Source organism: Mustela nigripes, chromosome 9, assembly GCF_022355385.1.
Source record: "Mustela nigripes isolate SB6536 chromosome 9, MUSNIG.SB6536, whole genome shotgun sequence".
Classification (NCBI taxonomy): domain Eukaryota; kingdom Metazoa; phylum Chordata; class Mammalia; order Carnivora; family Mustelidae; genus Mustela; species Mustela nigripes.
In genome coordinates, this window is record NC_081565.1 from 7,521,761 (window position 1) to 7,533,890 (window position 12,130).

At 54.3% G+C, this 12,130-nt stretch overlaps 1 protein-coding gene across 4 annotated transcripts in view; it reads left to right on the forward strand.

The window, feature by feature from the left end:
* Window positions 1-10,934, forward strand: part of SH2D3C (SH2 domain containing 3C) — a 29,307-nt gene extending 18,373 nt beyond the window's left edge. For all 4 annotated transcript variants that reach the window (XM_059410741.1, XM_059410744.1, XM_059410742.1 and 1 more), the window contains 9 exons: window positions 1,674-1,802; window positions 2,889-3,343; window positions 4,540-4,664; window positions 5,632-6,167; window positions 7,102-7,217; window positions 7,759-7,930; window positions 8,700-8,811; window positions 9,186-9,392; window positions 10,329-10,934. In XM_059410741.1, the coding sequence (XP_059266724.1) occupies window positions 1,674-1,802; window positions 2,889-3,343; window positions 4,540-4,664; window positions 5,632-6,167; window positions 7,102-7,217; window positions 7,759-7,930; window positions 8,700-8,811; window positions 9,186-9,392; window positions 10,329-10,504 (2,028 nt within the window). In that variant the 3' untranslated portion in view covers window positions 10,505-10,934. The remainder of the gene's footprint in view (window positions 1-1,673; window positions 1,803-2,888; window positions 3,344-4,539; window positions 4,665-5,631; window positions 6,168-7,101; window positions 7,218-7,758; window positions 7,931-8,699; window positions 8,812-9,185; window positions 9,393-10,328) is intronic.
* Window positions 10,935-12,130: the final 1,196 nt, after the last annotated feature.

Sequence of the window (12,130 nt, forward strand, 5' to 3'; positions counted from 1 at the left end):
CGGAGGTCTCTGCGCTTTTTGCTCTGGAAAATATCCCCTCTTCAGGGACTCAACTCCCTGACTAGATGAGGAGGGACACTGTTAGCTGCTCCCAGAGCCCTCTGTGTATTCCTGGACACTCAGAAAACTGGAGTTCGTTGTCAGTTTCCATGTGACTCTCTCAGAGGTCATCTGTCCTGATGACCTTGCGGCCTTAGCGCTGACACAGGACCTGTCTCAGAGTGGGAGTTTAATCACTGTTGAAACAGTGAAGTCAGAGACTCTAGATATCACTGAAACTGGGAATTAGGGTTCTTGGGAGCAGTGTGGATTCTGGTAAACTGAGGCAGTGTAAGAGCAGAGGGGTGGAGAATGGAGCTGCAGAGTTAGGCTCAGAGATCTTTGGAAGGTGTGAAAACGCAGGGAGTGAATTGGAGGACCCTTGGACCCTGGTGAGTAGGGGGTCCTGGAAAGAGACTGTCACTTGGACTGAGGCCAGGCCCTCTGGAGCCCCCTTTTTTCTGTCTTGCTGTCTGGCCAGTTTGGGGCCAGATCTACCTGTCCTAGAACAGCTATGTTTGGGGCCCGGAGTTGGGGAATGGGAGAGGAAGCAATGTCATGTGTGCTCACAGTGACGAGGACATCTGTGGGCTAGTCATAGTGCTCTGGAGTATTGTCTCCTTTCATCCTTGCAACCCAAGGAGACAGGTTTCTGTCATAATACCCATTTTATAGAGGAGAAAACTGAGGCCCAGAGAACTCAACAGGGCACATCCAGGGTTGGGCTGGGCTTCATGGTGGGACTGCACCTGGCAACAGGAACTCTCTTCCTTCTGCTCTTAAGTATCCAACCGTGGGCCACGGTAGCCAGGAAACCAGGCATCTCCCCCTTCAGCAGGTGGAAGTGGGGGAGTCCTGGGCATTATCTCCATTGAGTGATCTTTGGCTTCCCTGCTTAGCCACAGTTTTGCCATCTGGCCAGGATTGCTTAAGATGGCAAGGAGGAAAGGGCCTTGGGAATTATAAAGGACAGCAGAAATGTCTGTGTGGGGGCCTCTGCTTCTCTGTTTATAGCTGCCTCCTCCACCCTTCCAATGTATAATTCAGCATCCCAGAATGTGTCCTCATCCGCCCAGCCCTATATTTCTGTCGTTGCCTTTGCCTGGGTACCTGCTGCCTTACCTCCCAGATCCACCTGTAGAAATCCTGCCTCTCCCCCATGCAAGATCATTTCGATGTTTTTGGTGCAGAGTGAGTGTTTCGTTGTCACCATTCCCCCCAGGAAGGCTTCCTGGACCAGTCCTTCTTCCCTATACTTGATCTTCTCTCTTCTAAAAGTCGCAGGGCTCTTTGCCGCTGTCCAGTAGCGTGGTGCTGACCTTATTCTGCTGCAATGTTCCTGTCTAGTTTCCTTCCCCTGCCTAGACTATAAGCTTCCTTGAGGACAGGACCTGGTTTGTTTATTGTCTCATTTACTCCTAGCACGTAGCACAAAGCCTGGAACACAGTAGGGCTAACTGAGATTTCCTTACTCCTGTTGGGCTGGGGACTCAAACAGCTGAGGACCTTTCTGGTGCCTAAGTTTTCCCAGGGTCCTGGGATGGAAGCAGCTCACCTGGGGTAGGGAGGGGTTGGGAGAGAATAAGGAAGAGGGCTTCAGACCAGATGCCAACTCTCTGCTGTCTCCTGCCCAGTTCTCCAAGGAGAAGTACATCTTGGACTCCTCCCCTGAGAAGCTACACAAGGAGTTGGAGGAGGAACTCAAACTCAGCAGCACAGATCTCCGCAGTCATGCCTGGTATCACGGCCGCATCCCCCGTGAGGTGAGTGGTCCCTGGGTGGGACCTCAGCCCCAGAGGTCACCCACCACCTCGGCCAGCTCTGCCCAGAGTGGCTGTGACTCACTGGTTGGTAGATTCAGTCCAAGTAGACTGCAGTGAAGTTGAAGTCATTTAGTAACTGTGTGACCTGGCACAAGTCACTTCACCTCTCTGAGCCTCCGTTTCTTCTATGAGATGGATGGTAATGACAGTACCTGCCTTAAAGGGTTATCATGAGAATAAATGAAACAATGCCCATAAAGTGTTACCCGGAGGTCTGACATGCGGGGGGCTCAATGTTATTGTTAGTGTTGTTATGGCTGATTATTACTATTATTTTTAACTGTTTTTTTTTCCCATGGGTCTATACGTTAGCCTCTTGTTTGGTTAGTGAGTGTCAGGGCCTAGGATTCTCAGTTTTGGCAAAGTTGAGTTTCTGTGCTGAGGCCCAAATGGGCTGATAGTCACCTGTTCCCTCTTTCATTCATGCTACGGGTCTTTGTCAAGCATTGACTCTGCCAGGCCCTGTGCTGGGCACCAAGAATGTGGAGAGAAAATGTGTGGTGCCCCCCTCCAAGGGCTGGTGGTCTAGTCAGAGTCCAGTAGAAGAAATGCAGGAATGGAGTGTCCAGCAGAGGATGTGGGCTGGCCCTCAGGAGGGGGCACTGAGGACAGAGGCCAGTGAGAGATGGACAGGACTTCACCAAGTAGGCAGGGTGGGAAGGATGTCCGGGCAGAGAGGACAGCTTGAGGGTACAAAGGCCCAGAGATCTGGGAGAACCCTGGGTGCTTGGAGGAATGAGGATTGGAAATTCCCCCTGTCTAACACGAGCCCTGAGAACCGAGTATCAGGTCATGGTGACCCCCAGCCCCCCAGACTCTGCCTTACATTCCAGGGTGTCATGTCCCCCCATTCCCAAGGCTCCATGCACCAGACCCAGGGCCTGTGGCTGAGTTGCCCCTCCGAATCTGGGTCACTGCATCCCCCTTCCTAAGCTTTAGATATCTCTGTTCCCTGTGTCCCCCAGATCCCAGGTCGGACCCTCCCCTGCCCTGGCCCTGCTCCAGACTGATCACTACCTCCCACAGGTATCAGAGACCCTGGTGCAGCGCAACGGTGACTTCCTCATCCGGGACTCTCTCACCAGCCTGGGTGACTATGTGCTCACGTGCCGCTGGCGCAACCAGGCCCTGCACTTCAAGATCAACAAGGTGGTGGTGAAGGCCGGGGAGAGCTACACCCACATCCAGTACCTGTTCGAGCAGGAGAGCTTCGACCATGTGCCCGCCCTCGTGCGGTACCATGTGGGCAGCCGCAAGGCCGTGTCGGAGCAGAGCGGTGCCATCATCTACTGCCCTGTGAACCGCACCTTCCCGCTGCGCTACCTGGAGGCCTGTTATGGCCTGGGCCAGGGCAGTGGCAAGGCGGCCAGCCCCGCCAGCCCCTCGGGCCCCAAAGGCAGCCACATGAAGCGGCGCAGCGTCACCATGACCGATGGGCTCACTGCCGACAAAGTCACCCGCAGCGATGGCTGCCCCACCAGGTAAGAAGGGGCCCCACGCTGGGCCTCGGTCTCCCCCTTTGGCAAGTAGGGGTATCTGTCTGCAGAGTGCTGGTGAGGGGCGGGAGGCCAGGCCACTGTGAACTGGGCAGATGACTGTCCTGGAGGCTTCCGAGGAAGAGGAAGAGGCAGAGGAGGGCTGAGTGCCGGGTTTGTCGGCAGCCAGGCCCAGGTGACAGCCCCACCTGAGCTGCCTGGGCCCTGCCGCTCCCCTCTCGTGACCATGTTCCTACTGATAAAGGGCCCTGGTGCAGATAGACCCCCAGTCCCTGAGGGCTGCTCTGTCCCTGTAGCTGCTGCCCCCGTCCTCCTCCCGCACCTAGCTAGGCCAAGGCGTGCATCAGAGCAGAGGGCTTCGTAAGGTGCAAACCACTACACAGGGGATGGGACGTTCCCAGCAATACCTTAATGAGGCCCAGGTGCCTCTGGGGCTGGGTGAGATGAGGCCGGAAAAAGCCACAGCAGGGACCCATTCCTGACGCCCTAGTGCGCCCCCCAGCCCTGTGCGGAGGGCTGTCTGCGCCCAAGTTCATCAATCCCTATGTCCTCCTGGGAGGGAGCGCCTGTGCACACCCCCACTTTATAGACCAGGGAACAGGTGTCAAGAGGGGAGCCACTTGCCGAAGAGCGGGAGGACTGAGATTCAAACCGAGGTCTGCAACTCCAAAGTCTGTACCCCTCATTTCTATGGCCTCCTTTGTTATTTGCAAAGAGACCTGCCCTCCTGTGCCACCAGCCCTTGGCTAGAGCCCATCTCCCTAGGCCTGGGCTGGGTGCTTGCGGTTGGATTCTCCGTGGGTACTTTGCCTGTGATTTAGAACCAGTGCCCGTAATGGTGCCAGCATCTGGCATTCTGAGCATAGTGTAGGAGCAGTGAGGAGGTGCCAGCCTTGTGGTCCCGGTTCCCTCCTCCAGCTCCCCATCCTTTCTACTAGGCCTGCTAGGCCAGGTAGTTCTCTTGAGTTGGAGGCAAGGTTCTCACAGAAGAGAGTAGTTGTGCGGGTAGTGGACTATATAAACACTCTCCATTCTGGGCTTCAGTCTTATACTTGTCAATTAGTACTACACTCTCCAAGCCTTTTCTGCCTCTGAAGTTCAGTCAACCTAGAATGGAGGCAGAGGCCAGCTGAGGACCCTGCTCTCTGGGCTCTCTGCTCATGAAAATATCTGCTCCACAGCACCTCACTGCCCCACCCCCGGGAATCTATCCGCAACTGTGCCCTCAGCATGGACCAGATCCCGGACCTGCACTCGCCCATGTCACCCATCTCCGAGAGTCCCAGCTCCCCCGCCTATAGTACTGGTAAGGCCAGTGGAGGGGGAGGGGCCGGTGGGGAGAATCCCAAGGGAGTGACCTTGTGTGTGTACCACGCTCTGTCTGTGACGACTTCTGTTACCATGTATGCTTATTTGTATTTCTACTTCTTTACTGAGAGTGATGCCTGCAAGGATTTACCTGAAAAACCAGCCAGCAGAACTACCGACGTTGTCTCCATGGGTTGTCACACATTCTTCCCTAAACACAGGCTGGCTAACTGGTCATAACTGCAAACTTGCCTTTGAACCAACTCCCCCGAGTGTAAAAGTTACCAGTCCTTGCCCCAAATGATTTAGTGGACATTTTTTGAGCAACACGGCAGAGTGAGGTCCTCAGTCCTTAGAGGACTGAGGATTTAAAGCCCGGCTCTCCCACATGCTGGGTAGTGACTTGAGGCAGGACAGGTGACCTCTCTGAGCCTCAGTTTTCTCCTTGTAGAATGAGGATTATGGAAGGACTTACTTCCCAGGATGGCGGGGTTAAATGGGCTAAGGTATGGAGAAGGACCTCGCAGGCAGGAAGAGTTCAATATACATCACCTCTCATTTTGGATGATGGTTTGACTGCTGGTGACCAGTTGGATGGCCAGCATGTCGCCAGCTCCTGGCACATGTGCACTCAATAAATCATTGCTAATTCATTGAGAAATAATTCCACACAATGAACTCCAGCAAGTGCTTATTACCATCCCTGAATCACGGCAAGATCCTCTAAGTAGTCCAGTGGTTCCCCAAGGCTGCAGCAGCCTTAGGGGAGGAGGCAGCAAACTCCTGGGGTCCAGGCCATCGGAGAGTATCCTTCAGGCCTGGTCCTTTTACCCAAGGCTGCTGGGCCTCGCCTGAGTGCAGGGAGATGGGAACGTCACCTCTATAGGGTGGGTGGGGCCTGTCCTTTGGGGAGAGGGAGAGAGAACTTCACTGGTAACTAGTCTTCACCCTTTCTCTCCCTGCAGTGACCCGTGTCCACGCCACCTCTACAGCTCCATCAGCCACAGTGCTGCCTGCCTCCCCTGTTACCCGCCGCTCCAGTGAACCTCAGCTGTGTCCCGGAAGTGCCCCGAAGCCCCCTGGGGAGTCAGACAAGGGCCCTTATGCCAGCCCCTCCCACACTCTCTCCAAGGCCTCCCCATCCCCGTCACTCAGCAGCTACAGTGACCCGGACTCTGGCCATTACTGCCAGCTGCAGCCTCCTGTCCGTGGCAGTCGAGAGTGGGCAGCAGCTGAGGCCTCCAGCCGGCAGGCCAGGAGCTATGGGGAGAGACTAAAGGAACTGTCAGAGAATGGGGCGCCTGAAGGGGACTGGGGCAGGGCCTTCATAGCCCCTGTTGTGGAAGCCACCTCCTCCTTCAACCCCGCCACCTTCCAGTCACTACTGATCCCCAAGGATAACCGGCCACTGGAGGTGGGCCTCCTGCGCAAGGTCAAGGAGCTGCTAGCAGAGGTGGATGCCCGGACGCTGGCCCGGCACGTCACCAAGGTTGACTGCCTGGTAGGTGCTGGGGTAGGTCCCTGGGGCAGGGAGAGCACCTCTATCCTGCAGCTTTGGGACGGGGGTCCAGGTGGTGAGGAGTTGGCTGCTAAATGCCCAAAGTATAATGAGTAGGCCTGGCTTCTGGTTCTTAGCTGTCCCTTACTTGCTGTATGACTCTGGGCTGATCACTTGACCTCTCTGGGCCTCCATTTTCTCCTAAAAACAGCAGCAGCACCACCACCACCACCACCACAAGATATTCTTGCTTCCTCCAGTTTGGTACTGGAACTGGGCAGCGCTGAAAGCCAGAGCTCCCTGGGGCACCTTTTCAGTCCCGTGAGAGTCAGCATGGCTGTTCCAGAGAATGTGAAAAACTGAAACCACCTGCCCCACCCCCCCCACCCCCCATGGACAAAATAAGCAAAACTCAGAACCTAGACTCGAACTGTCAATGCCTGGCCTTTGAAGGGATCTTGACTATCTAAGGACCCAGATTCTCTCTGCACCTCAATTTCTCCCTCTGAAGTTTGGGGGGGCACCGATTACTTTATGTGGGGGGCCCGCACTGGTCTCTCAGCTCAGGAAGCAAGTAAGGAATGCAGAGATATTGTCCTATGGAGAGTGCTAGGCGTGATGGGATTAGTTCTGGCTCAGTGTGTGACCTTGGACGACAAGTGCTTTCCCTCCCTGGGCCTCAGGTTTGCCTTCTGGAATAAAGGTGTCCTGGTCACCTTTGGCACATATCAAACAGCTCTGGGCATTTTTCCATTTATCCCTCATTCCACGGAAATGAGAGGGAAACGAGGTTCATTTGCTCCATGGCAGAGGGGGAGAGCTGGAATTCAAACTCGTTTCCCAGCCAGACTGCCCTCCTAGAGAAAGCTCTCTGACTCCCAGATGGCTTGGGCCAGCCGCGACAGGAAATTAATCAGCCCTCTGGGCGTCCTTGCAGGTTGCTAGGATACTGGGCGTTACCAAGGAGATGCAGACCCTAATGGGCGTCCGCTGGGGCATGGAGCTGCTCACCCTCCCCCATGGCCGGCAGCTACGACTAGACCTGCTGGAAAGGTAAGGCAAGCACCTGCACCCGGGGACTCGCGGGGAATCCCCCGGGCTACCTTGCTGCCCTTTTGCTATGACCGGCTGGCCAATCAGAGTGTCTCAGCCCGGGTCCCATGGGGTTCGGGCTACGCCTTCCATCCATTGACGAATCGCAACTGCTCGGTGTCCGGCTCCAAGCAATCCCAGTTTCCCCAAAGCCTGAGTCCTGTCTCCGAATTCATCTTTTGCACCCTCTTGACCAATCACACTGCGCGAGCCTTAGCCCCGCCCATCAGCTCTGGCTACTCTTTCTTAAAACTGTTCTGCCGCGTGAATTCCATTGATCGATCACAAGCCCCTCAGCCCCGCGCTCCGAAGTCTCTGGCCCCGCCCCCGAGTTACGCCGACCAATCAGAAGCCCTTAGCCTGGCTTTCTCTCACTCTGGCCGCGCCCCCTAATCTCATTGACCCTTTCCCACCTGTCACTTTGGGCTTGGCCCTCTGCCCCTCGGGCGCCAAACGGAACTAGTGACAGGACTCCTCCCCTCTGACCTGGCCGCTGAGACAGGTTCCACACCATGTCCATCATGCTGGCCGTGGACATCCTGGGCTGCACGGGCTCGGCGGAGGAGCGGGCAGTGCTTCTGCACAAGACCATCCAGCTGGCGGCTGAACTTCGAGGGACCATGGGCAACATGTTCAGCTTCGCGGCGGTCATGGGCGCCCTCGATATGGCTCAGGTACGGAAGGGCGCATCTCGAGCTGAGCTTCAGGAAGTCGTTGTCTGGAGGAGCCCCGGGATGTTCGAATTGGGGACTTTTTGGCAGCATCAGTGAAAGGGTAGCTGGGTTCTCTGAAGTGACCTGCTCCAAGACCAAGTCTTGCCCCTTCTTTGGGTCTCAGTTTACCCACCTGCAAAATGAGTGAGGAGCATTATATGAGTTTCAAGAATAAATATAAAATGGCTATAATTCAGTGGGCACTTAATATATGCTAGGTGCTACATTAAGTACTTTGTAAGTACTGATTCGTCAGAACAATCTTGGGAAATAAGTGCCTTTATTGTCCCATTTTATTTATGGAGAAACTGAGGTACAGCAGTACTTGGCCTAAGGTCACACAGTCAGACTGAAAAGGTCAGGATTCGAAGCAGATTGGTTTCACAGCCTGAATCTTGTCCACACTCTACACTTGCTCTCCTGTGCCTAGTCAGTAGTAACAACAGGGTCCCAGAAGCTGTGGGTCGATTCCCGGCTCTGCTACCTAATTTTGGGATGACCTTGGGAAAGTCATTCCCCTAGCTGAGCCTTAGTTCCCGCCTCTGTAAAATGAGCTGTTGCAAGGCCTCACGGGGAATCTGAAGAGCAGCCAGCACTGTCCCAGGTACATGAAAGGTGACCGTGGTCATAACTATTATCCCACATCTGGGTATGTCCACTCAGGAGGGTGGCCTGTGGTCAATGCAGGCCCCTTCCCTGGTCGGACGTTCACAGTCTGCTCTCCCCCAAGATTGCCCGGCTGGAGCAGACATGGGTGACCCTTCGGCAGCGACACACAGAAGGTGCCATCCTCTACGAGAAAAAGCTCAAGCCATTTCTCAAGAGCCTCAACGAGGGCAAAGGTACCTCTCCCACCTTGCTGTGTGATGTTGGGCAGGCTCCAGCCCCTCTCTGGGCCGGCAAAGACTCTCCCAGTGTAGACGAAGACCAACCAGAAACTGAGCGCTGCACAGGCTAATCTTGAGCTCCCTTTCTGCATCTGGCTACCGTCTGCAGGGTGGCTAGGACCAGGCTCAGCCCTCAGGGCGGTGCCAAGGCTGCAGTGGTTTCACCTGGAGGATTGGAAGAGGAGGAGTGCTAGTCTTGGGGGGGGGGGGGGGGGTGCTCAGCCAGGGACCTTAGGCAGACCCACCCCCAGCTCCACCTCTCTGCCTGGAGTGCCCCTGGGGATGGTGGGGCCTCCAAGGCCTCTAAGCGCCTGCCTCCCCCCCCACAGAAGGCCCGCCGCTGAGCAATACCACGTTTCCTCATGTGCTGCCGCTTATCACTCTTCTTGAGTGTGACTCGGCCCCAGCAGAGGGCCCCGAGCCCTGGGGCAGCACAGAGCACGGGGTGGAGGTGGTGCTGGCCCACCTGGAGGCTGCCCGCACCGTGGCCCACCACGGAGGCCTGTATCACACCAACGCGGAGGTCAAGCTGCAGGGTAAGTCACAGGTCACATCTGGGGGTCGAGAGACAGTCACTGTTGATGCTGGCCGGGCCTCCCTCCACCAGACTTGCTCTCTCCTTTCGGCCAAACCCCCATGCACGTTTCTCCATTCCCATTTCCTTGTCTGGCGCCCCTCCCTGGCTTCTTTTCGTTTTCCCTGTTTTTCACTCGATTACCAGTTCAGCTGTGCGTGGAAGGCCCGGGTGGGGGTGCCGGGACACAGAGGTGATGGGGAGAGCACCCTAGCTGTGGATCTTTCTTTGAGCCTCTGTTTTCTCTCTGTGAAGTGGACATCCTAAGGGATTATTCTACAAGTTTGTTTGCCTCGGGCTGAGCACTTGGCCTAGAGCTGAGACACACCTACCCTACCCTCAAGGAGCTCCCAGTCTAGGGGAAAGGGAGAATGAAAGGAGCGGAGAGGAAGTGGCCTCAAGTAATCCAGCTTTTACTGCTTTAGGCATTATTTAAGCCGTAAAGTTTCACTGTAGGCAAACTGGAAATTACAGCTGAGCAAAAAGAAAAAACAAAATCCCCCCAGTCACCCAGACGCACATGGTGACAACATCCTAGTGTTTGTGTTTCCTGCCTCTTTCTTTTTCAGAGCAAACAAAACATTTTTTTTCTTAACTAACAAAAACTTATTTGCAAAATGTGTACATTTCTTAGGAAGAAGTTTGGAACTTACAGAAAAAATACAGAAAAGAAAATCCTTCCAAATTGACATTCATATTTTATCTTCAGTAATTTAAATATTATATGTTGCAGACATGGTCCTGTTCACTGACAAACCTTGTTGGATTCCTGATGGAGCTTGGGGGTGGTGGAAGGCCCCTAGGAAGAGGGTCCTGTGGAGTGTGTTGGCTTTTGGCAGGACCCCCAGCCTTCCCTGCTGGATGGTCATTCCTCTGACCCCTGTGCTCTGTCTCGCAGGGTTCCAGGCCCGGCCAGAGCTCTTGGAGGTGTTCAGCACTGAGTTCCAGATGCGCCTCCTCTGGGGCAGCCAGGGCGCCAGCAGCAACCAGGCCCGACGCTACGAGAAGTTCGACAAGGTCCTCACTGCCCTGTCCCACAAACTGGAACCTGCCGTCCGCTCCAGTGAGCTGTGACCCCCGCGCACCCCTCCCCTCTGCAGCTGCGGGCAGCAACAGGGACAGAGGGGCACAGACCTCTCCCCGGAGCACCCCAAAGACACTGTGATCAGCCCAAGAATGTTCTGGGCCCAAAACCAGGATCTCCCTTGCCCCTCCAGGGTCCTGCAGGACCCCAGGGCTCCATCCCACCTGCTGCGTGCCCACCAAGTATCCTTTCAGGAAGAACCGGAACCCTGTTCCTCCCTCCAGCTTCTGCTTCTCCTCTTCCTGCTGAGGTGCCCTGTGTTCGAGCCATGGGAGGGTCCTTATGCCTCCCCACTCTTCTCTGGGCATCTGCCCGCAATGGACACCAAGGCCTCCACCCGGTTGTAAATCTGTCTGTTCTGTAAATAGATGTACAGAAGCCATGTTCTTTCTTTCATATAATAAACTTTTATGACTCTTTCTTCTGTCTCTCAGGGGGCCCTGGTGGAAGGAAGTGTCTTTTCTCTCAGATGAAAGGTGGAAAAATTCAACAGTAAATACTTATTTAGCACCTGGGACATTGCAGATTCTACCACGAACCAGAGTTACAGCCAATACTAAAACTTGGTCCCAGTCCTGGAGGAGCTCACAGACTAGTGGGGGAAAGAACCCGCTAATTCCTACCAAGAGGAGAAATCCTGGCCATCCAATCCCCCCCCCCCCCCCCCGTTTCCTGCCTTGGAAATCCCAGCGAAGTTTCCCACAAATGCACAACAAAGCACTCCAGATGTTTGGAGTGGAAGGGCTTGTAAATTTAGGATTCCAACTCTCCCCTGGAAAATCGAACTGGAGGGAGAAGGGACTCTCCTGGGGGTCGCAGTGGCAGAATGAGGAAGGCTGGAACCTGAGTGTCCTGACCTGGAGTACTTTCCTTTTCTCAACAGAAGGACCTACTTATTTCTTTTCAGGGCCCCAGAAAGCTCTGTGTGTATGTGTGTGTGTGTGTGTGTAGGGTGGGTGGATCAGGGAATCTCTAAGAAGGGCCATGAAAGCAGTTGTCTTGATGGGTAGGGGAGGTAGGCAATGTGGATCAACACAATTCCTGTCGAGGCTGGAGGCCTGGGGAGCCTGTTCACTGAATATGAAACGTCTCAGATACTTTGCCTTCTAAATCCTTTGACCAAGAGAGGCTGGATAACATAGTGCATCAGATCTCTGGCAGCAGCTTGACTTGGGTTCAGTTCTATTATTTACTAGCCTTGGACAGAAGCTTAACCCCTTGGATCCCAGTTTCCTCCTCAATAAAATAAGGACAATAACAAAATCGATTCCTTAGTATTGATGGTAAAGCACTTAGGGCAGAGTAGTTGCTAGGTAGGGAATTGCCATGTTTCATACATAATGGATTGCCAATAATCATTATTGATTACTTTCCGAGTCAAAACACTTTATGTGCCTGTACCTCATTGAAATTTCACCATTTCTCTGTATGGCAGTTACTGTTATCGTAAGACATAAAAGGCACCTACGCTAATGACACCTAGTAGGTGCTCATGAAAAGCTCTATTACTGAGTGCTCTTTTGTCATATAAAAAAGGAGCATGGAAAAAGCGCTTTGCAAGGTTTAAGGTGCCGCACAAGTTTTTGCTACAATTGTTACGTCACCCTTTGTGGTCA